A 21534-nucleotide genomic window follows, 5' to 3' on the forward strand; every position below is an offset into this window, starting at 1 on the left:
CCTTGTGCCAGTGCAGGTGAATTATTCGGCTCCTCTGGAACGTACGGCCTTTGATCAGGCTCGAAGTGTGGCTGTGTGACACATGAAAAGATTAATTTGCCATCGCTGATGACAGTGATGAGTTTGTGTATACACATCTCTCCTGTGGTTCAGTTGAAATGTTCAGTGTTTAGCATTTTGCTGTCTGTTCTTGATCTGTTGAGTATTTTCTTGGGGAGGGATGTTCCACCCCTACCCCAAGTTCCAGTTTTTTGTTGAAAAAAAATACCGAACTCTATACACGAATAATATGGATTCATGTCATTGAAAAGAAAAGCGGAAATGGCAGGGCTCCTGATATATTAGATGCAAACACAAGGAGAATCAGGTGTTCAGCACAAATATCCTCTGAAATAATAAACAAATGTTTTGTATAAATAGCATCTCATTAAGTAATAACATAAGGCCGGAGAACAGTTCAGTTTGTGGCTTGTGTTGAAAAAATATAGCATGGAATGACTGAGTCAGGCAGGCTGACGCTTGGGAATGGGATCATTTGTTTGGTGTTTCAGAAGGAGGCCTGCCTGCTGCCAACGGGATGTGTTGTGGTTTTTGGTGTGTTTTTTTTTTTCTTTTAATTTGGTTTCCACATAGGGTTCTGGAAAGTCAGAGGGGTATTGTGAGGGGATATTGTCAAAGTGTGTGATAAACAAAAGCAAGTAAAATGATGGGAAGCTGTTCATTCATCACTCGACAGGAGTTTTAGCATAACTTTCCTTTTGTTGTTTGAGCATCATTAACAAAACCCACACATGCCAGTATAACCAGGTTTCTAGCAGCTTGGTTATAATTTGCCATTAGATCAGATGGCTGTAGCTGGGACTAAAACAGGAATCAACATGCTTCTTGTTTGAGCTGGCAGGGAAGAAACGGGGAGGTGAGAAGCAGGGGTGCAGGGGACTTGGTAGTGGCAAACCTGTTTTTCAGTCGTACGATGTCTGTTGTTCCTGTTGCTCAGGAAGGATGCTGTGCCCCTGAACTCAAAATGTGGGAAGGAGACAAGAAATTTTGTCATCTTCAAGCAGTTTTACAGAAGAGAAAGTAACTGAAGGGCAGGTTGTGAATAATGTCAGGCTTTTGCTGCTTTGTCTGTAAGGCTGCAGGAATCACTGTGACTTACATAGTCCTGTGGCATTTCTTGTTGTTACTCTTCTTTTTATGATTTCCCTTTCTTATTAAATACAGCATCTTTTTGGCTTTGCTTTTAGATTGCCCTGCTTTTCAGGGAATCTCACCTCTTGCTCATCATTCAGCAGCTGTTTCTACATAGCTTAGTACTTCTACTCTGAACACTGCAGAGTAGTGTTTTCCTGCCTTAAGAGTGGCTTTTTCCTTTGTAGTCTCTTCTTCCTCGGCCATTTCTTTATGAAAGAATACAGAAGGGCTCTTGACCTGAGTGCAGACAAATGTTTCCTCACTTCCTAATAGCCTTGCAGTTTGGCTGGGCTCTCAAATATTCAGAAAGGTTGAGGAGGAGCCTCACGCTTGTACGTAGGACATCTGTGTCCCAAGTAATGTCCTTTGTGTCCTGAGTTGTCAGTAGGGCTGTGCTAGAGAAGACCAGGCATTAATTCTTTGATGCTTACAAGTTGCTCTTTTGCCTAGGAAGTGTGCCCAAACACTTCTTGCTGTCGCACTGAGACCATCACAGACTGGAAGGGCATCTCTCCACTTGAAGCTTGCTTCTGCTGCATTTCCCCTTACTGTAAAGCTGGAGGGGTTGCTTCTAGTCATGCTTCTTGTCAGCTGGCCTGCCTCGTCTTTGTGGAGAGTGCTTTTTGTAGTCTCTCATATGGAGAACAAGATGATTTAATGATATCTTCAGACTGCTTCTTGAGGGTGTGTCTCTGCTTGGGCCCACGACTGTGATGCAGGGAGCTACTGCTAATGGAGCTGCTTGTGGCACCACCAATGTGAGAGCTGGGGGGTGAGTGATTTGGGATTCAAGCTTTGCATTGGGTTGTTGTGATACAGCTGCTTATTTTGAGTTAGCTCATGGAATTGCAGATACAGCTAAGAAACTGTCTAAGAAAGCAGAGTGGAAAGAGAAAGTGAGACAATTTCAAGTGCTTTGGATAAACGTGTTAACCTTTGCCATCAGCAGGCTTGGTGCTTTGTGTGGGTAAGACACCATCTGGCATAAAGCTAAGCTGGATTTTTCTAGGAGCAACACAGTATAAGGTCCAACCAAAGGACTAGCCCTTCTGCAGGTGATGTTAGAGCAGCCAGGGCTGGAGACTGCCTCTACCTGCACCCACCGTGATGCCAAACACAGACCCAGAAGTGCGTGGGCAGAAACCTCCCATGCTCACAAGCCTCCCTGGCACAAGGCACTGTGACCTGTGGATCTCCAGCACCATGCTGGGGACCTGTCTATCCGTGGGACATTATCTCTGCATGTTTGTTTTCACCTTGTCATGTGTAGCTTTGCAAGGTGAATAGCTGTGTTTAATCCCTGATACAATTGCTGAAGTAGTCTGTTTGTTACATGACAAAAGTGGCTGCTGCAGTTGGTTGGTGTCAGCTGGCTACGAGGGTCCCAGGAGTCTCAGGAAATCACAGTGTTCCTCTCGAGTGCCTGCAGACACCGATCTGGGGCTTTTATTTCACTCCTTTGGGAGCATTTTGTGCTGCCGCCTGGAGAGAGATGAAGAAAACAATCTACAGGCCAGTTTGCACGCTAACAGGAAGGGAAATGCTTATTCGGAAGTAAAAGCATGAAGTTGAGAGACTAAAAAACATTTTCAAAGCCAAATTCTGGTGTGCTTGTTGGTATTACTAGCCGAGTAGTTTCAGGTTGCAGTTAAAAGGCAACTGCTGATACTTTATGGATATGTACACATACATAACTAGATTTCAGAAGAGGTACTAAGCGTTTTGAACTTCAACTACACAGAGTTTGTTTCAGAAAATGCAAAATATTCTTTTGTGAGAAATAATAAAATTTGTAAAGCAATAGGATGAATGGAAAAATCTTATGAATAAAAAAGACCTAATTTGCATCTACTGCTTTTTGTGGGATGGTGTCAAAGGCACTAACTAAAGTGTCTTTTGACTAAGATCTTGTAGGTTTTGTCTTTAAATTTAAAATAATCGGTATATGTGATGCAAGCTGTTGTTGTGACAAAATAAACAGTTTGGATTTTTTAAAAAAAAAAAGTGGTAACTAACATTTTATCAGCATGTTTGGGGTTTTTTTCTCTAATAGTTTGGTATACTTTTGATGTTATTTTTATGTCAGTAGATTTTTAGGTATCTCTTTTGCAGGTTGAAGAGGGTGGAATGCAACAATAGATTTATATTTTTTTTTTTAACCGATTCTCACCCCCATGTTAATTAAACCAGTCCTCATTTTATTTCAGCTTCCAGTAGTTTTAAAGTTTTTTAATTTCTATTATTTATTTTTGTTTTCCAGGTCAGATGTACAATTGCCTGTAAGTATCACTCTGTTACTCAGTATTAATTTTTTTAATATAACTCTCATTATGTTAATTTCTTTTAAGAAAGATTGAACAGTATCACCTGAGTATTTAAACAAAACTGCCTGAGAAGAATTTTTAGAAAGAGCATTCAAAAATGTAAACTCGCGTATTTTAGTGACTGTAATTCCCACAATGTGTTTAAGGATATTTAAAGATATAAATGTGCACTTTAATCCCTTTGCTTTTCAGTTTGTAAAGAGTTCTGGTAAAATCAAGTGCAGATATAACATGCTTAGGGAGATTGGAAAACATACTTAAAGGCAATACAAAACAAACAAACCCAAAACCAAAACAAGACACCCAAAGTGATGCTTTAAGGATTTTCTGAAGTGAGTATAGCAACTGCCTTGCCAAGGTGACAAGTTTTCACGTGGCAAAAATTTCCCAAAGTACTTGCCAATGACTTCTACCTTAATACTGAACATCAAACTTGCATGAATTAGCCTTTACATTTTAGGGCCTGAATCACCTCTCTCCGTACTTTGAGCTGCGCTATATCAACCTCAAGTTGTTTTCTGTAGGTATACCATCTCTCTTCCTTACTTGTGGGAACACAGTGTGTGAATATGAGAACTTTTTTGCTCATACACTGAGGGGAAGAGACAAAATTGCTATGCCAGGTTAAATAAGGCAGCTAGCTTCTGATAATACATGAGAAAAATATGCACGCAGAATGTGGCTGCAAGTTTGTTCAGTTTTTTCAAACAAAACTGCACTGAAAAAAAGAGCAGATCATGGTAACTTTCATCCAAACCATGAGTAGAGTCAGTGAAAGACTGAAATAACGTGGCACTCTCTTAATCTAAATCAAGTCGTCTGACAGAAGTTAAAAGTGGTAGAACCAGGAAATGTACAGTGAAATCTCTGTAGGAGAACGAACTGGGAAACAGAAGTGACTGCGAGTCTGTGCATGGTATCTATAAATGAGTGTACTTCTGCAAATGGGAAGCCCACACTTTTTAGAGATACTTACTGCTTTGTAATCTTTCTTTCAGGCATTGAGGACTGCAGTTCAAAAAATGTAACTGCAGAAACAGGAACCAGCAGTAATGGTAATTTATCAGTAAACTCCACAAGTGGGAGCAACACCCATGGAGGTGGAAGATCGTCCAGGGTTGTGTCACTATCTGACAGTGCAATAAGTGATCAGAACAACATAACACGTAAGTGGTTTGGAATGGGACTGGGATGTAAATCTTCAGTGTGTTTTGTGCTTTTATACTGTGTTAGCACTTTAAGCCTGAACTCTAGTCCAGAGTGCAAAGAGCATGCAGGGGCGTGGATCCAACTGCTTTGCTGGAGTAGAGAATGGGCCAAAGAAATGTACTTGCACAGCTGACTGGGAGTGCAATTTAACGCTGGGAATGTTGCGTGGCCTTCAGATAGTTGTATCACTGTTAGACTTGGGCTCCCTTCCCTGCTTATTGTGCCTTTTTAGGTTACAGCTGCAACAGTTCAAACATACTGTGACATAAAAATTTGAAATACATACGTAACAGAGTACAGCTGAAGTACTCTCCCTAGTATAGAGGTTATCATGTATCTAGAGGAGAGCTGTGTGAATCTTGCAGCTAGAAAGGCTCTTCATCTTGAGATGAAGTGAAGCTTGAGGAGTTAGAGGAAGAGTAGACTGCAGAGCTAGAAAGTGTGCCTCATAACGTATAAGGACAACTTGATTATTTTCCCAGGCTGATTACTGTTTTACAGAGACCTGTTGCTTGGGTAGAGCGAAAAGAAGAGTGCTTTAAGTGTTTGTTAGCAAATATTCTTGCAGGTTAAAAGACTTTTTTAAAAAAATATATTTTTTTTTCCTTACCTTTCACAGGGCCCAGCCCAATCCGTGATCTCAAAGCAGAATATGTTGGTGTGACTTCTGTCAACTTAACGTGGGCAGTGAGTGACGCTGCTTCCAACTCCTGCACGTACAGGATAGAGGTTGTAACTGGTACCTCTGTTAGGAACCTGACGTCTGATGTCAACAAAGCCGAAATTACTGAGTTAATCCCTGGGACACTGTATAATTTCACAGTATTTGCAGTAGTGAATGATAATGAGACAGAAAGAGGAGGATTGTCCATAAGCCTGTACACAAGTAAGTCACAGTTTCTTGCAGCCCTGTTTCTTGTGGTCTGTATTTTGCTGTGCAGCTCAGGGCTCTGCCTACCTATATGAGGATTGTAATTGAATGCTATTGTATATAGACATGATATTTTGGTTCTGGAGCCTGATCTGGGCTATATGCAAAGGATGGGATGTTAGTGTACAGCAGAGACTTGTGCCTGATGTTTTTGTTTTGTTTTTATTATCTTCCTTCCCCACCTTCCCCTCCATCCACATCTCTTTCCTGCCCACCTCTCTAGATTCCCAAGGGAAGCCCTGGGAGTGCTGTCAGAGTGATGGCTTATGCTTCTGCTTTGGAGTGTCAAAGGGAGATGAATCCCACTCAGAATTAGTTTTCTTCAGTTCTCTCTTGGCCGTCCATTGATGCAAAAGCATCCAGGAGCATCTGGTGATGATGCTGGGGTGCTCCTGCACTCTGGACGATGAGTGATGCGAAGAGAGTGAAGTAGTGGTGTGCCTGTGTTTCTCCTGTCCATGTACGTGAGCAGATGTTCTTGCAGGTTGAGAGATTGTTGTCTTGCCTTTCACAGGGCCCAGCCCAATCCGTGATCTCAAGGCAGAATATGTTGGTGTGACTTCTGTCAACTTAACATGGGTGGTGAACGACGCTGCTTCCGACTCCTACACGTACAGGATAGAGGTTGTAACTGGTACCTCTGTTAGGAACCTGACGTCTGATGTCAACAAAACTGAAATTACTGAGTTAATCCCTGGGACGCTGTACAATTTCACAGTATTTGCAGTAGCAGCTGATGGTCAGACGGAAGGCGAAGGGGTGCCCATAAGCCTGTATACAAGTAAGTCACCGGTTTCTTGCAGCCCTGTTCTGTTGGGCAGCTCAGAGCTATGCCTACCTGCCTGAGGGCTGAAATACAAAACTATTGTGTATAGATGTGATGTTTAAATCCCAGAGCCTAATCTGGGCTGTCTACTAAGCATGCAGTCTTAATGTGTTGGAGAGAGATAGTTATCTCTGCTTTAAAGAAAACAAAGCAAAACCAGCCAAACAAAACCCACCTTCCTTTCCCTCCATCTTCATCTCGTATCTCCTCATATGGGAGATAACTTCTTGTCACAAGTACTCAGTGAGCCAACTAGGAAAGATGCCCTCCTAGACTTGCTATTTGTGAATATAGAAGGACTCGTGCGGGATATGGCTGTCTTGGCCACAGTGATAATGAAATGGTTGAGTTTAAAACTTTCAGTGGAATAAGAAAAAAAGATAGCAGAGTTGCTACCCTGGATTTCAAGAGAGCAACCTTTAAGCTCTTCAGGGAGCTACTTAGCAGAGTACCCTGGGAATCTGCTTTTGAGGGCTTAGGAGTCCACGACTGCTGGTCAGTTTTTAAGAACAACCTTTTAGAAGCAGAGGGGCAGGCAATTCTGCTGTGTTGAAAGTCAAGCAAGCAGGGCGGAAGACCAGCTTGGCTGAAGAGGGAAATCCATGTGGAGCTCAAGAGGAAAAAAAATTGTATGATCTCTAGAAGCAAGGTCAGGCTTTGCAGGAAGATTACAGAGCCATGGCTTGTATATACAGGGAGAAGACACAAAAGGCCAAAGCTTAATTAGAGTTGAAACTGGCCAGTGTTGTGTCAGGCAAGAAAAAAAGGCTTTTTTAAGCATGTTAATAGCAAGAAGAGGTCTAAAGAAAACATTGGACCGATACTTGTTGAAGATGGTCATAATAGGGATGAAGAAGAAGCAGAGGCATTCAATGCATGTTTTGCCTCAGTCTTTAATAATATGGACAGACTTTGAGCTCCCCTGAGTCGGAGGACCACGAGTGTGGGAACAGTGACTTTCCATTTGTGGACACTGAAGTTATAAGGGACCAGCTGTATCAGCTGAATGTTCACAAGTCCATGGGGCCCGATGGGATTCATCCCTGAGCACTGAAGGAGCTGGTGGACGTTACGGCAGGACCCATCTCGATCATCTACCAAAGGTCTTGGGAATCTGGGGAGGTCCCTGCTGACTGGAAGCGAGCCAACATTATTCCAGTTTACAAGAAGGGTGTGAGGGAAGACCCAGGGAACTACAGACCTATTAGACTAACCTCAGTTCCTGGAAAAATTATGGAGAAGACAGTACTAGGTACTATTGAAAGGCATGTGAAGAATAATGCAATCATCAGATGCAGTCAACATGGGTTCACAAAGGGAACGTCCTGTTTAACTAATTTGATCCCCTTCTATGATAAGGTCACCCGTCTTCTATGATAAGTGGATGAAGGGGAGGCGGTGGATGTAGTTTTTCTGGATTTTACTAAGGCTTTTGATACCGTCCCTCACAGCATCCTTCTGGACAAGTTGTCCAACTGTGGGATGAGCAGGTTCACAGTGCACTGGGTGAAGAACCGGCTGAAGGGCAGACCTCAGAGGGTTGTAGTGAACAGGACTACATCTGACTGGCGACCGGTCCCCAGCGGTGTTCCTCAGGGCTCAATCCTAGGGCCAGGTCTGTTCAATGTATTTATCAAGGATCTGGGTGCAGGAGTTGAATGCATCATTAACAAGTTTGCTGATGATACCAAACTGGGAGGTGCTGTTGACTCTATCAAGGGACAAGAGGCCTTGCAGAGAGGGATCTAGATTGATTGGAGCACTGGGCTATGATTAATGGGATGAAAGTTAACAAGCTGAAATGCCAGATTCTGCACTTGGGACAGAGTAATGCGGGGCACAAGTATAAATTGGGAGAGGAGTGGCTGGAGAGCAGCCCTGCAGAAAGGGACCTGGGAGCGCTGGTCGGCAGCAGGCTCAATAGGAGCCAGCAGTGTGTCCCGGCAGCCAAGGGGGCAAACCCCATCCTGGGTGCATCAAACACAGCATGACCAGCTGGTCAAAAGGGGTGATGATCCCGCTGTATTCAGCGTTGGTGCGGCCTCACCTTGAGTGCTGTGTGCAGTTCTGGGCCCCACAATTTAAGAAGGATGTGAAGGTCCTTGAATGCGTCCAGAGGAAGACAACAAAGCTGGTGAAAGGACTGGAAGGCATGTCCTGTGAGGCGCGGCTAAGGACGCTGGGCTTGTCTAGTTTGGAGAAAAGGAGGCGGAGGGGCGACCTCATCGCTCTCTGCAGCTTCTGAGGAGGGGATGTGGAGAGGGAGGTGCTGAGCTCCTCTCCCTGGTATCCAGTGCCAGGATGCGTGGGAATGGTTCAAAGCTGTGCCAGGGGAGGTTTAGACTGGACTTCAGGAAGCATTTCTTCACCGAGAGGGAGGTCAAGCACTGGAACAGGCTTCCTAGAGAGGTGGTCGATGCCCCAAGCCTGTCAGTGTTTAAGAGGCATTTGGACAATGCCTTTAATAACATGCTTTACCTTTTGGTCAGTGCTGGAGTGGTCAGGCAGTTGGACTAGGTGATCGTTGGAGGTCCCTTCCAACTGAAATTATGCTAGTCCAGGCTATTCTCTTTCCTGCCCACCTCTCTAGATTCCCAAGGGAAGCCCTGGGAGTGCTGTCAGAGTGATGGCTTATGCTTCTGCTTTGGAGTGTCAAAGGGAGATGAATCCCACTCAGAATTAGTTTTCTTCAGTTCTCTCTTGGCCGTCTATTGATGCAAAAGCATCCAGGAGCATCTGGTGATGATGCTGGGGTGCTCCTGCACTCTGGACGATGAGTGATGCGAAGAGAGTGAAGTAGTGGTGTGCCTGTGTTTCTCCTGTCCATGTACGTGAGCAGATGTTCTTGCAGGTTGAGAGATTGTTGTCTTGCCTTTCACAGGGCCCAGCCCAATCCGTGATCTCAAGGCAGAATTTGTTGGTGTGACTTCTGTCAACTTAACATGGGTGGTGAACGACGCTGCTTCCGACTCCTACACGTACAGGATAGAGGTTGTAACTGGTACCTCTGTTAGGAACCTGACGTCTGATGTCAACAAAACTGAAATTACTGAGTTAATCCCTGGGACGCTGTACAATTTCACAGTATTTGCAGTAGCAGCTGATGGTCAGACGGAAGGAGAAGGGGTGCCTATAAGCCTGAGTACAAGTAAGTCACAGTTGCTTACAGCTCTGTTTCTGGTGGATCATGTTTTGCTGTGCTGCTCAGGACTCTGCCTTTCTGCCCAAGGGTTGAAATGTAATAACAAGCCTTACCTGGGCTGTCCACTAAGAATGGGGTGTTAATTTCTAGGAGAAACATAGCCCCGAATCTTTTGTGGGTTTTTGGTTGGTTGGGGATTTTCTTGTTGTTTAAAACACCAACCCCCCTCCACCCCTCCGCTCCCCAAACAAAAAAATCCCCCCCAACGACAACAAAACCAAAAACCAACCTAACAAAAAACCCACCCTTCTTTCCCCACTGTACTCACCCCTTTCCTACCCACCTCTCTAGATTCCCAAGGGAAGCCCTGGGAGTGCTGTCAGAGTGATGGCTTATGCTTCTGCTTTGGAATGTCAAAGGGAGATGAATCCCACTCAGAATTAGTTTTCTTCAGTTCTCTCTTGGCCGTCCATTGATGCAAAAGCATCCAGGAGCATCTGGTGATGATGCTGGGGTGCTCCTGCACTCTGGACGATGAGTGATGCGAAGAGAGTGAAGTAGTGGTGTGCCTGTGTTTCTCCTGTCCATGTACGTGAGCAGATGTTCTTGCAGGTTGAGAGATTGTTGTCTTGCCTTTCACAGGGCCCAGCCCAATCCATGATCTCAAGGCAGAATATGTTGGTGTGACTTCTGTCAACTTAACATGGGTGGTGAACGACGCTGCTTCTGACTCCTACACGTACAGGATAGAGGTTGTAACTGGTACCTCTGTTAGGAACCTGACGTCTGATGTCAACAAAGCCGAAATTACTGAGTTAATCCCTGGGACGCTGTACAATTTCACAGTATTTGCAGTAGCATCTGATGGTCAGATGGAAGGAGAAGGATTGTCCATAAGCCTGTATACAAGTAAGGAAATGGCACCTCTCAATTGCAAGTAAACTTGCAGTTTGTACCAAATTGCCCTGCTTTCTTACCTTGGGTTTCCAACTTTGTACTATTTTTCATTGTAATGTTGCTTTGCTCCACGTGTCTGTGAGCATGACTGCCAAGTGGTCTTTGCTAAAAGGGAAAAGGACTGAGATAGTATGTGTCTGTGTGTGTGCGTGCGTTGCCTGTAAAGCAGTCATTTCATCAGCCTGGCTGCTCAAGACTGTGTAGTGATCCAGCCACTACAACAGCATGACTTTCTCTAGACTTGAGGACTGAATGAGCCCCCTGCAATGCTTCTGGGAGCAGGTTATCACTGCGTATACCAAAGGACATGGTGTGCTGGCATGTGGTGGCCAAGATCACAGGGGCTTTTTGTTCTTGAAGATTGGTTTGAATTCTTTGCAGAGTCCCTGGTCTGGGGCTCCTGTGGGCTGTGACAGTGCCTAGGGCCACACTGTCGAGTGTGGTGCCATTTTTGTCAGCTTTGCACCATAGCATCTTTTCCCAGATCAGAGGGTCAGATGGGAGGAGAAGATGGCTTTTTGTGTCTAGCTCAGGAGTGGAAAGGGAACAGGCGGCAACATCCCTACAAAGCAATTAGACGCAGTTGTGTCCTGGAGCTGCTACTGGGTAGATGAACTTGTCTGAGCTGCCTGAGGTGAGTCTTATCTGCCTAGTGTTGATGCTGAATTAGCTTGCAGACACAGCCCCCCAGGGTGGGTCAGCTGTTGGACCTGCTCAAAGGAGACCATTTCCTTCTGCTGATGTTGGGGAGAGGCTGGGCTGAAGGGCTCATAGTAAGACTTGTGGGTCCAATTCTGAGTTAATAGACCAAGATCACTCTGCACTCTGCTTCCTTCCCTGATTTGCATCTGTTTCTCTGTCTGGAAACCCACTGTGAAAACAAATAATTTTAGCATGTGACATGAAATAAAGCAAATATGCCCCCAGAACTCCTGTGCCCTTTCCAGAGATGCCTCAGCATGAACGTCTGAAACTGGGCATTGATACTGTGAAGTGCTGCTTGTCTACAAATGATGCTTATTCTGTGTGGAAGAGGGAAGTGTTGCTGTGGCTCTTCTTTTTTCTTTATTTCTTTGTCTTGACAGATTGTTGTCTTGCCTTTCACAGGGCCCAGCCCAATCCATGATCTCAAGGCAGAATATGTTGGTGTGACTTCTGTCAACTTAACATGGGTGGTGAACGACGCTGCTTCTAACTCCTACACGTACAGGATAGAGGTTGTAACTGGTACCTCTGTTAGGAACCTGACGTCTGATGTCAACAAAGCCGAAATTACTGAGTTAATCCCTGGGACGCTGTACAATTTCACAGTATTTGCAGTAGCAGCTGATGGTCAGACGGAAGGCGAAGGGGTGTCCACAAGCCTGTATTCAAGTAAGTCACAGTTTCTTGCAGCCCTGTTTCTTGTGGTCTGTATTTTGCTGTGCAGCACAGGGCTCTGTCTACCTGCCTGAGGGTTGACATTTAGTACTGTTGCAGGCGGCGGTGATGTTTTGGTTCCTGGAGCTGGAGATGGCCAATCTGCCAAGCATGGGATGTTAAATTGCAGAAGCAGCATTGCCCTGATAGAAAGCTGCTGATGAAGCTTGTCCCCAAGGCTGGCAATACAGAGAAGTGATTTTTTTCCCTGAGAACCTCTATCTTCTAAATTTGGGAAAGCGGGTTGGTTTTATTTCCTAGAGTGTGGCGGCCTCAGACTCTTATTTTAAGGGGATCTCACACAAAGCATATTGCACCAAGGAACTTTTGTGATTTGGGGGCCATAGGTGCCATCAGGCTCCAGCAGGGGAGTGCGATTTAGGCAGTGCTAGTTCAGGAGAACTGCTTTGGCCAACCAGCACCTTGCAGTGTTGAGTATCAAAAGCCTTGACATGGGGTGTTGGAGGGACCATTTTGGAGCTGGCCTGCGAGGCTGTAGCTCAGCCTGCTTATTCCATATGGTGTATTTGAAAGGAAACAGATGCCTGTTCTTGGCATTTGTGTTGTCCTGAAATGTACCTATGTGTGCTCCTACCTTTCCAGTCAGTTGTCAAAAGTCTTTCCTGTGCTGCCTGACCGTAATGGCTAGTTGCCCTGTTTTGAAGATGCAGGGAGAATAGGGTACTGAAGAGAGGGGTTTTGGAGATGGTCTTTCTGCCATGGGACTGAGCTCAGGGCGTGAGGGTTGGAGAAGGAGCAGGGTGCCTGGGTCATCACCTCTGTTCCTCTTCTAGTGATATTTGGTGTTCCTTACCTTTTGCTATTCAGAGATGCACCACAATCTTTCCCCTCTACTCTTTTCTCCTTCCTGCCCACCTCTCTGGATTGCCACGGTAAACCGTGGGAGTGCTGGCACGATGATGACCTGTGACCTTGCCGTCGAACGTGAAGGGAAGACGAATCGCACTCGACATGCCTCTTATTTTTCTGTTACCCAGCCATTGATGCAAAAGTCTCCAGGAGCATCTGGTGACGATGCTGGGGTGCTCCTGCACTCTGGACGACGAGTGATGTGAAGAGGGTGAAGTAGTGGTGTGCCTGCGTTTCTCCTGTCCATGTACGTGAGCAGATGTTCTTGCAGGTTGAGAGATTGTTGTCTTGCCTTTCACAGGGCCCAGCCCAATCCATGATCTCAAGGCAGAATATGTTGGTGTGACTTCTGTCAACTTAACATGGGTGGTGAACGACGCTGCTTCTGACTCCTACACGTACAGGATAGAGGTTGTAACTGGTACCTCTGTTAGGAACCTGACGTCTGATGTCAACAAAGCCGAAATTACTGAGTTAATCCCTGGGACGCTGTACAATTTCACAGTATTTGCAGTAGCAGCTGATGGTCAGACGGAAGGCGAAGGGGTGTCCACAAGCCTGTATACAAGTAAGTCACAGTTGCTTACAGCTCTGTTTCTGGTGGATCATGTTTTGCACAGGGCTCTGCCTGCTTGCCTGAGGGTTGAAATTTAATACTGTTGCAGGCAGAGGTGTGCTGTGCTTTGCCTGCTTGCAGTCAAGAGATGTTTGTGTAGAAGTGACATAGCCTTTTTTAAAAACAAAGTAAAATAAAACCGCTCAAAACCAGCAGTTGTTGAAGGTGGTCACCAAGGCCTGTGACACAGTCAAGGAACTCTTCCTGAGAACCTGCCTCCCTGCCCAGGGATTTGTGTGGGCAGTTTTGCTGCCTTCACTTCTTGGAGGATGGGGGCCTCAGACCCTTTTTTTAAAGGGCTCCCACACCGAGAGAGTGTGTTGTGCCCAGGGAAGTTTTGCGGTTTGGGGGCCTGTGGCTGCCATTGGGCTGCAGCAGGAGAGTGAGCTGTAGGCAGCGCTAGCTCGGGAGTGAGCTCAGGGCATGAAGGGTGGTGAAGGCGCAGGGTGCCTGTGTCATCACCTTTGTTACTCTTCCAGTGATATTTGATGTTCCTTACCTTTTGCTGTGCACAGACACACCACTGTCGTCTTTCCCTACCTTCCCCTGCAATCTTGTATCTTTCCTGACCACATCTCTGAATTCCCAAGCAAAATGCTGGGAGTGCTGGCACAGTGGTGATCTGTGATTCTGCTTTGGAGTGTCAAAGGGAGATGAATCCCACTCAGAATTAGTTTTCTTCAGTTCTCTCTTGGCCGTCTATTGATGCAAAAGCATCCAGGAGCATCTGGTGATGATGCTGGGGTGCTCCTGCGCTCTTGACAATGAGTGATGCGAAGAGAGTGAAGTAGTGGTGTGCCTGTGTTTCTCCTGTCCATGTACGTGAGCAGATGTTCTTGCAGGTTGAGAGATTGTTGTCTTGCCTTTCACAGGGCCCAGCCCAATCCATGATCTCAAGGCAGAATATGTTGGTGTGACTTCTGTCAACTTAACATGGGTGGTGAACGACGCTGCTTCCGACTCCTACACGTACAGGATAGAGGTTGTAACTGGTACCTCTGTTAGGAACCTGACGTCTGATGTCAACAAAGCCGAAATTACTGAGTTAATCCCTGGGACGCTGTACAATTTCACAGTATTTGCAGTAGCAGCTGATGGTCAGACGGAAGGTGAAGGGGTGTCCACAAGCCGGTGTACAAGTAAGTCACAGTTTCTTGCAGCTCTGTTTCTGGTGGACTGTATTTTGCCATGCAGCACAGGGCTCTGCCTACCTGCCCGAGGGTTGAGATACAGTATTGTTTCAGGCAGATATGCTGCACACGGCCTACCTGCAGTCAGCGATGCTAATGTGTGGAAGGGGGTTCTGAGGGAGGTTTTGTTGCCTTCTCCTCCTTGTGGATGAAGCCCTCAGGCCCTTATTTTGAAGGGCTCCCACACAGTGCATTGTTCCTGGGGAACTTACCCTGTTGGAGGGCTCCGTGGCTGCAGCTGGGCTGTGGGCAGCACTGGGCTGTGTGGCTGTCAGCTACACTGCTCTGCTCAGCTCATCAGCAGCGAGGAGAATGTTGAGGTGCTCCTGTTTCCTCATGCTATGTCTGTTTTTCCCTTGTTGTGAATATGCGTTGCTGTGTCCTTTCCTTTGTTTTGTCCCATTTTAACTGAGGTGAAGTGAATCTGTCCCAGAGCCCCTCAGTGGGGTTTCCAGAGGTGCCTCAGGATGAACCCGTTAAGAGAGTCTCTGAAACTGTGAAAGTGCTGCTTCGCTACTCATGACGCTCAGTCTGTCCAAAATGTGGAAGCATGGCTGTACCTCTGCTTTTTCTGTGTGTGTTTGTCACCAAATATTTGTGAGCATTGATGGAGTCTCGCCTTGACTTTCACAGAGCCCAGCTCCATTTTTCATACCTCGGCGGAGTATGCTGGTCTCTGATATTTTTTTTTTTTTTTCCTCCCCATGGAGCACAGATGATAGTACTTCTAACTACATCTACAGGATAGAGATCCAAAGTCATGGTTCCTCCTCTAGAAACCAGACATCCAGTGTCACTAGAGCTGTTACTACAGACATAAACCCTGGAACCTTCTATAATTTCACCGTATTTGTAGGAATAGCTGACAGTGTTATTGAAGGAAAAGAAGTATTTATAAAATGCAGTAGACATAAGTCCCAGCCACTCACATCTATCTTTTAACTAAATCTGTTTCTTCTGGTACACAATTCTGCTTCTCCTTAGTTTCTTAAAATAATATTCCTTTTGTAATAACAAAATAATTTAATCCATGAGCCTTTTACCCTGTATTTGGAAGTACCAAATACTTTATCAAGAGAGGAAATAAATTTGCTGTGTTACAATTGTAGAAGTTATAAGGGTTTTTTGGTCTTGAAGGCCAAGTTTTATAAAATGTTTCATTTAGAGGGACCTTTCTTCTCAGTGTTACTGCTACATTAACTTTTTAAATATCTTTTTGTATCTGGTCATAAGGTTGCAATTTTTATAGTGTGTCCTATAGGACTTTCACACAAACAGACATGTTGTAGTTGCTGCTCTTAAGGATGGCTACTGCTGTGCTCTTAATGCACAGAGCTTATATTCATTTTCTTATTTGTTGGTTGTTAAGAGTTTTACATAATTATACAGGGAGTTAGTGTCAATCTACATACTACTTCAAAAATGTTCTTGGAGTAGTATGCTCAATGGTTGAACAGTATTTTGAAAACTTTGCTAATCTTGACAAATACTCAAGCTAAATTTTCTTAGTAAACCTATGCTCAGTGTGCTAAATACTTTTCCTCATAGGGTAGCAAGTCCTTGTAGGCAGTAGCTTTACCTTTTTAAAAGTGGAAAGGAATCCTGAAGTCTTACAAATGTTTATACACAGAACTTAAAAATAAACAGCTTTTCCTATTTACTACAATACTTGGTTTCTTACTCGTCCTTTTTTAGTATTTCTTTGTTTTGTTGTTTTTTTTTTTTTGCAGTTCCTGCCACAGTGAATTCATTTCAGTGTGAACCAGTGGCCAAGCAGTCTTCCCTAACGCTTAAGTGGCAATGTCCTTCTGGTAACAATTCTGGCTTCAAAATTAAAATACGTAATGATACATGGGAAAGAGAAGAACAGACTTCATCCTGCATGAGCGAAGGGTCAGAGAAAACCTTTAGAACAGCATCTTTAGATTATTTCAGCACCTATAATGTTACTATTGCAACGCTCTCAAATTGTTCTGAAAGCCCCCCGGTGCAGAAAATCTGTAATACGAGCATTACTGGTAAGCATTAAGATTTGAGAATGAAAGATACTATAGGACCAAAATATTAACTTCATGATTGCAGAATACCAAACTTGATATGCAGTACATTATCAGCCTACAGATTATGCATAACACGCTACAGTCATGCAAAGTCTAATATGACACACAATAAATAGGCATTATATGAACAGCATAAGTATTACAGCATTTTCTTGTTTGGAAAACTTTTCTTTATCAGTCATTAAGGTGCTGAAAAATATTTCTGTTTGTAGACCCACCTGCTCCAAATAAAGCTCCTTTAGTCAAGGCAATCAGTCACAGCTCGTTGTCTGTTGAATTCTCTGATTTTGAGTCGGTGAATGGACCGTTAAAAGCCTATGCAGTAATGATCACAACAGAAGAACAAGGTAAAATGTTATGATATTCGCTTGTTGCTGTGTGAAACAATTTACCAGACAGCATTATGTTTTAAATTCTAGATAGGTGTTAAATGTGGATAGAGAAAAAGCTGACTCAGTATTTTCAATCACCTTTTAAAAATCATGAGGCAAATACCTTGCTTGCTTGAAGTCAGATCACTCCTTGTTTTCAGAAAGCCACTGTTTTCACTCAGCCTTTTCCAGCCTGACTTACCCTTGTATATGTGTCTCCTATGTATTGCCACTGTGCTGTTGCCATCTTGATTTGCCAGTGAGTCCTGCCACAAGATTGTGTAGTATCCTTTTTTTTTTTTTCCCCTGTGCGGGTTTGGCTGGGATAGAGTTCATTTTCTTCATAGTAGCTAGTTTTTAGTAGTAGCTATGTAGTAGGCTATGTAGTATGTAGGCTAGTAGTAGCCTAAACATAGTAGCTATGTTTTGGATTCGTGCTGAAAACAGTGTTGATAACACAGGGATGTTTTAATTAATGTTGAGCAGCACTTAGACAGAGTCGAGACCTTTTCTGCTTCTCACACCACCCCACCAGCGAGTAGGCTGGGGGTGCACAAGAAGGTGGGAGGGGACACAGCTGGGACAGCTGACCCCAACTGACCCAAGGGATATCCCGTTGTGGTGGGTTGACCCCGGCTGCATGTCAGGTGCCCACCAAAGCTGCTCTATCACTCCCCTTCCTTAGCTGGACATGGGAGAGAAAATACAACTAAAGGGTCATGGTTTGAGATGAGGACAGAGGGATCACTTGCCATTACCGTCATGGGCATAACAGATTTGACTTGGGGAAATTAGTTCAATTTATTAGCAATGAAAATCAGAGTAGGATAATGAGAAATAAAACCAAATCTTAAAAACACCTTCCCTCCCTACCCCTTCCTTCTTCCCGGGCTCAACTTCACTACTGATTTTTTATTTTTTATTTTTTTCCCCCCTCTACCTCCTCCCTCCGAGTGGCACAAGGGGGATGGGGGTTGTGGTCAGTTCATCACACTCCATTTCTGCTGCTCCTTCCTCCTCACACTCTGCCCCTGCTCCAGTGTGGGATCCCTCCCATGGGAGACAGTTCTCTGCGAACTTCTCCAACGTGGCTTCTTCCCACAGATTGCAGTTTATCACAAACTGCTCCAGTATGGGTCCTTCTCATGGGGTGCAGTCCTTCAGGAACAAACTGCTCCAGCGTGGGTCCCCCACGGGGTCCAATATGGGATGTTTTTCCCCCTCCCTTCTTCAGCTGGAAGATATCTGCAGTGAGATCTTAAAAAAAAAACCAAACAAACAAACCACAAAAACCAAAAAAACCCACCACAACAACAAAACACACCCCAACAAAAAAAAAACCCACAAAAAACCCCTTTCCTGCTGATTTTACTTAAAACACTTTATTAACTGAGAGAGATGGGGTGCAGGGGGAAGGCTTCAATAGCATTGTCAGCATTACATGCCATGGGAGGTTGAACACCAGGGAAAGCTAGAGGGTAGTCTATCAAACTCACCTCTTTAAAGTGTCAATAAGAGAAACGTCTTTAATTGCTGAATGTCTAGTGATAAATCATAAAATTAAGGAACTTACCTTTGCAGTGTAGGTTCTAGTTGAACTTCTTTTCATTTCTGCCAGTGCACTGGAGGAATAAAGCAACTGATGGAGATAGTTTCCCCCAAGTGGGATTTGACATTCATGCTTATCCTTTGTCTTAACACTGGAAATGCGTCTTGCAGCAGTTTGACTGTAGATCTTTCTTCTGTGGTTTTCCATACAATATATGTTCAAGAAATGCCTGGAGAGATATATATAATGTAGTACATCAGTGCAGAAAATTCCTATTTTTCACATGCCTACTCAGCTGCCCCAGAGTTGCTGATCTGAATGTCAGTCTCTTGCATGCAGCAACAGCTCTGCTTGTACCTTCAGCCAGCCCTGTTTAGTCTTGGTGAGATTCAGTGCGTTCTTCTGTGTGGTTTTGATTGCCAGGTATTCAAGAAAGAGGACTGTCAAGATTGAGGGAAATAAGGAAGGAAGATCACCTGTATTTATAATACAGAGTCTGAGTGTTTTGATAGGAGCAGAAAACCATCCTTATGGCCAAGCATCACTTCAGCTTTATAGTGTTGAAATAGCGTTAATATGTTTGAGATGTGTTTCTCTGTCTTAAAATAGGCATCATTACCTTTAGGATAGACAGAGGGGACTCTATTCAGTTGTGTAAGTAATGGTGTCTAAGGCTGTTTGTGATGTCCTGGGGTGATATCCGAGACATCCACAAGGAGCTGCAGTTACAACCTGGGATGTACATCCTTTTGGAATGGAAATGAGGGACCAAACAGGATGTATAACTTATCTCAGATAGTATTGAACACCCATTTCTAGGCAGCTGAGTTAATTGCAACCTCAGCTGCTCTTAACATAACCAGACTAGTGCTTTAGAAGAGCTGTCTTGCACCCTGTTTCTGCACAGTTATGTTTGATGAGAGCTTTGCTGCTGGTGGCAGATCAAACCTTGTCTACGCAACTGTAGAAAACTTACTAGAGCTTTTCCACCTGTCAGAGCTCCTGCAAGGCTTCTCCTTTTTAAAGGTGAATTCAATACTATACCTGCTTTTAGAAGGAGATTTAGCTTTGTAAAGGCAGTCAGTAGAGAGCAATGTATGCAAACTTCAGTCAAATGAGCAAGATTCTTCTTCCTCCCGTAACACTTTAAATATTTATGTCAGTTTACTTGCTCTTCAATTGTTGGATAACTGGTTATTTGAGCTGGTTTATTACCTCTTAGGTCACATGTGCCTCAACTGTATAATCTGCCTCAGGTTTCTAGGGTTCATCTTCTAACAACAGACACTGTAAAGTGATGCTGTTCTGCAGATGGTGTCCTGTTGGTCACTGTCTGCAGTAGCACGTTCTTCTTAGTCTTCTGGAAGAGAAGCTGTTCTGATCACTGTTTTGTCCAATGCTTGTCTCTGTCAAGAAAAGGCAGAAATTAACTCCTTCGTCTCTTAGGGTTTAGGTGTGAGACTTCTTGTAAGACACAGTAAGGAAGTATAGGTCAGGACAAGTTTAGTGTCACCCTGAATGAGGCTTGATGCTGTTTGGGTAGCACAATGTTACCAAATACCAATTGACTTTTTCTACACAGTTTGCATTGTACTTTCTACATACGATAGTTGATAGAGTGCGTATGGATGCGAGTGACTTGTCTAGTGAAGTTTGTCCACGAGGACACCAGAGTCCATCACTAATGTACCTTTACAGAGAAGCTCCACTACACATGGTAGAAGTAAAACGAAAAGGAGATTAAAACAAATAACATTGGGGAGTAGCGAGGTACTTCAGTAGATTGTACTGCAGTAGAAGAGATCTCTGAGATTGTCTGTTGCATTCAGCCTTTCATTTTAGGCAATATTTATGGAGTAATGGCAATTGTGGTTAATGTGACACACTGTATTACCATCTCAGCCACTGTGCTGATTGATACAAAATCAGCGGATGATGTATACCATGTATATCCTTGTTTTTTCCTGAAGGTTGTGGGTCTTTGAAGTCTGGGTTGAACAACACGTACAAAGACTTCAAGAAGAAGACGACAGTCACCTATGTAACCTATGTTATAGATACAGAGCAGGCAAAGTCACCTTCTTTCCGTTCTCAGAATGGTACAAACATTGTTAATGTAGGCCAGGGAAACACAATGTACGGCTATGAAAATGGACCATTGATTCCACTTCGTTCATACAGGTATTTATCTCAAATAGCTGATTGGTTAATTTTGCTGTGGTTGAAATCTAAAAGGTCATCTAATGAAAAGATTAACGATCTTGCTTAAGGCTGTTAAAACCATGTAATGCACCTGTGTGTGTTTTTCTTCTCCCTTACCAACAGGGCAAGTGTTGCAGGTTTCACTAATATAACCTTTACTGTGGCTGACATCATTGTGGGGGAAGATAGTTATGTATCATTTTCACCCTGTTCTGAGGAGGTTTTGCTACCCCAGGATCCAGGTATAGTTACTGTCAAATATAGGACTGGCGGCTTGGTACATAAGCACTATGTGGAGATTCCTTAATTATGGCAAGTTTCCTAATAGCAAAACACCCATTTTCTTTTTTTTCTCCCTGTGGATGGACTGTTCCTTTCTAGCTTTGCAGTGACACTGCTCTGTAAATTCATACCTTGCTGGTTCTTCAGGTCACCTCTTTTTTCCATATATGACTTCTACTATGGAAGTAACCAAAAGCTGTGCTGCTTATGGCTTTGTTAAAAGGAATTGGATGGCACAGTGAGACTTTGGTACAGAAACAAGTAGCAAAAAGCAGCTGATGTTCTAACAGTTCTGGTAAATTAGAAGCAGGTGTATTGGAATGCAAATACTTGTCCTTTAATCCCAATTTTTTATTAATTTATCATTCTTGTTTTATTATTCTTAATGAGCT

General features: G+C 44.0%; 1 protein-coding gene across 1 annotated transcript in view; it reads left to right on the top strand.

Moving 5' to 3' along the window:
- The window catches only part of PTPRJ (protein tyrosine phosphatase receptor type J), a 121499-nt gene that overhangs the window by 92224 nt on the left and 7741 nt on the right, over positions 1-21534 (top strand). Inside the window, exons 2-13 of the mRNA XM_059826119.1 lie at positions 4517-4684; positions 5347-5613; positions 6173-6439; positions 9366-9632; positions 10269-10535; positions 11691-11957; positions 13174-13440; positions 14361-14627; positions 16409-16696; positions 16951-17085; positions 20629-20839; positions 20984-21102. Of these exons, the coding sequence (XP_059682102.1) occupies positions 4517-4684; positions 5347-5613; positions 6173-6439; positions 9366-9632; positions 10269-10535; positions 11691-11957; positions 13174-13440; positions 14361-14627; positions 16409-16696; positions 16951-17085; positions 20629-20839; positions 20984-21102 (2790 nt within the window). The remainder of the gene's footprint in view (positions 1-4516; positions 4685-5346; positions 5614-6172; positions 6440-9365; positions 9633-10268; positions 10536-11690; positions 11958-13173; positions 13441-14360; positions 14628-16408; positions 16697-16950; positions 17086-20628; positions 20840-20983; positions 21103-21534) is intronic.

Source organism: Gavia stellata, chromosome 17 (assembly GCF_030936135.1).
Source record: "Gavia stellata isolate bGavSte3 chromosome 17, bGavSte3.hap2, whole genome shotgun sequence".
Classification (NCBI taxonomy): domain Eukaryota; kingdom Metazoa; phylum Chordata; class Aves; order Gaviiformes; family Gaviidae; genus Gavia; species Gavia stellata.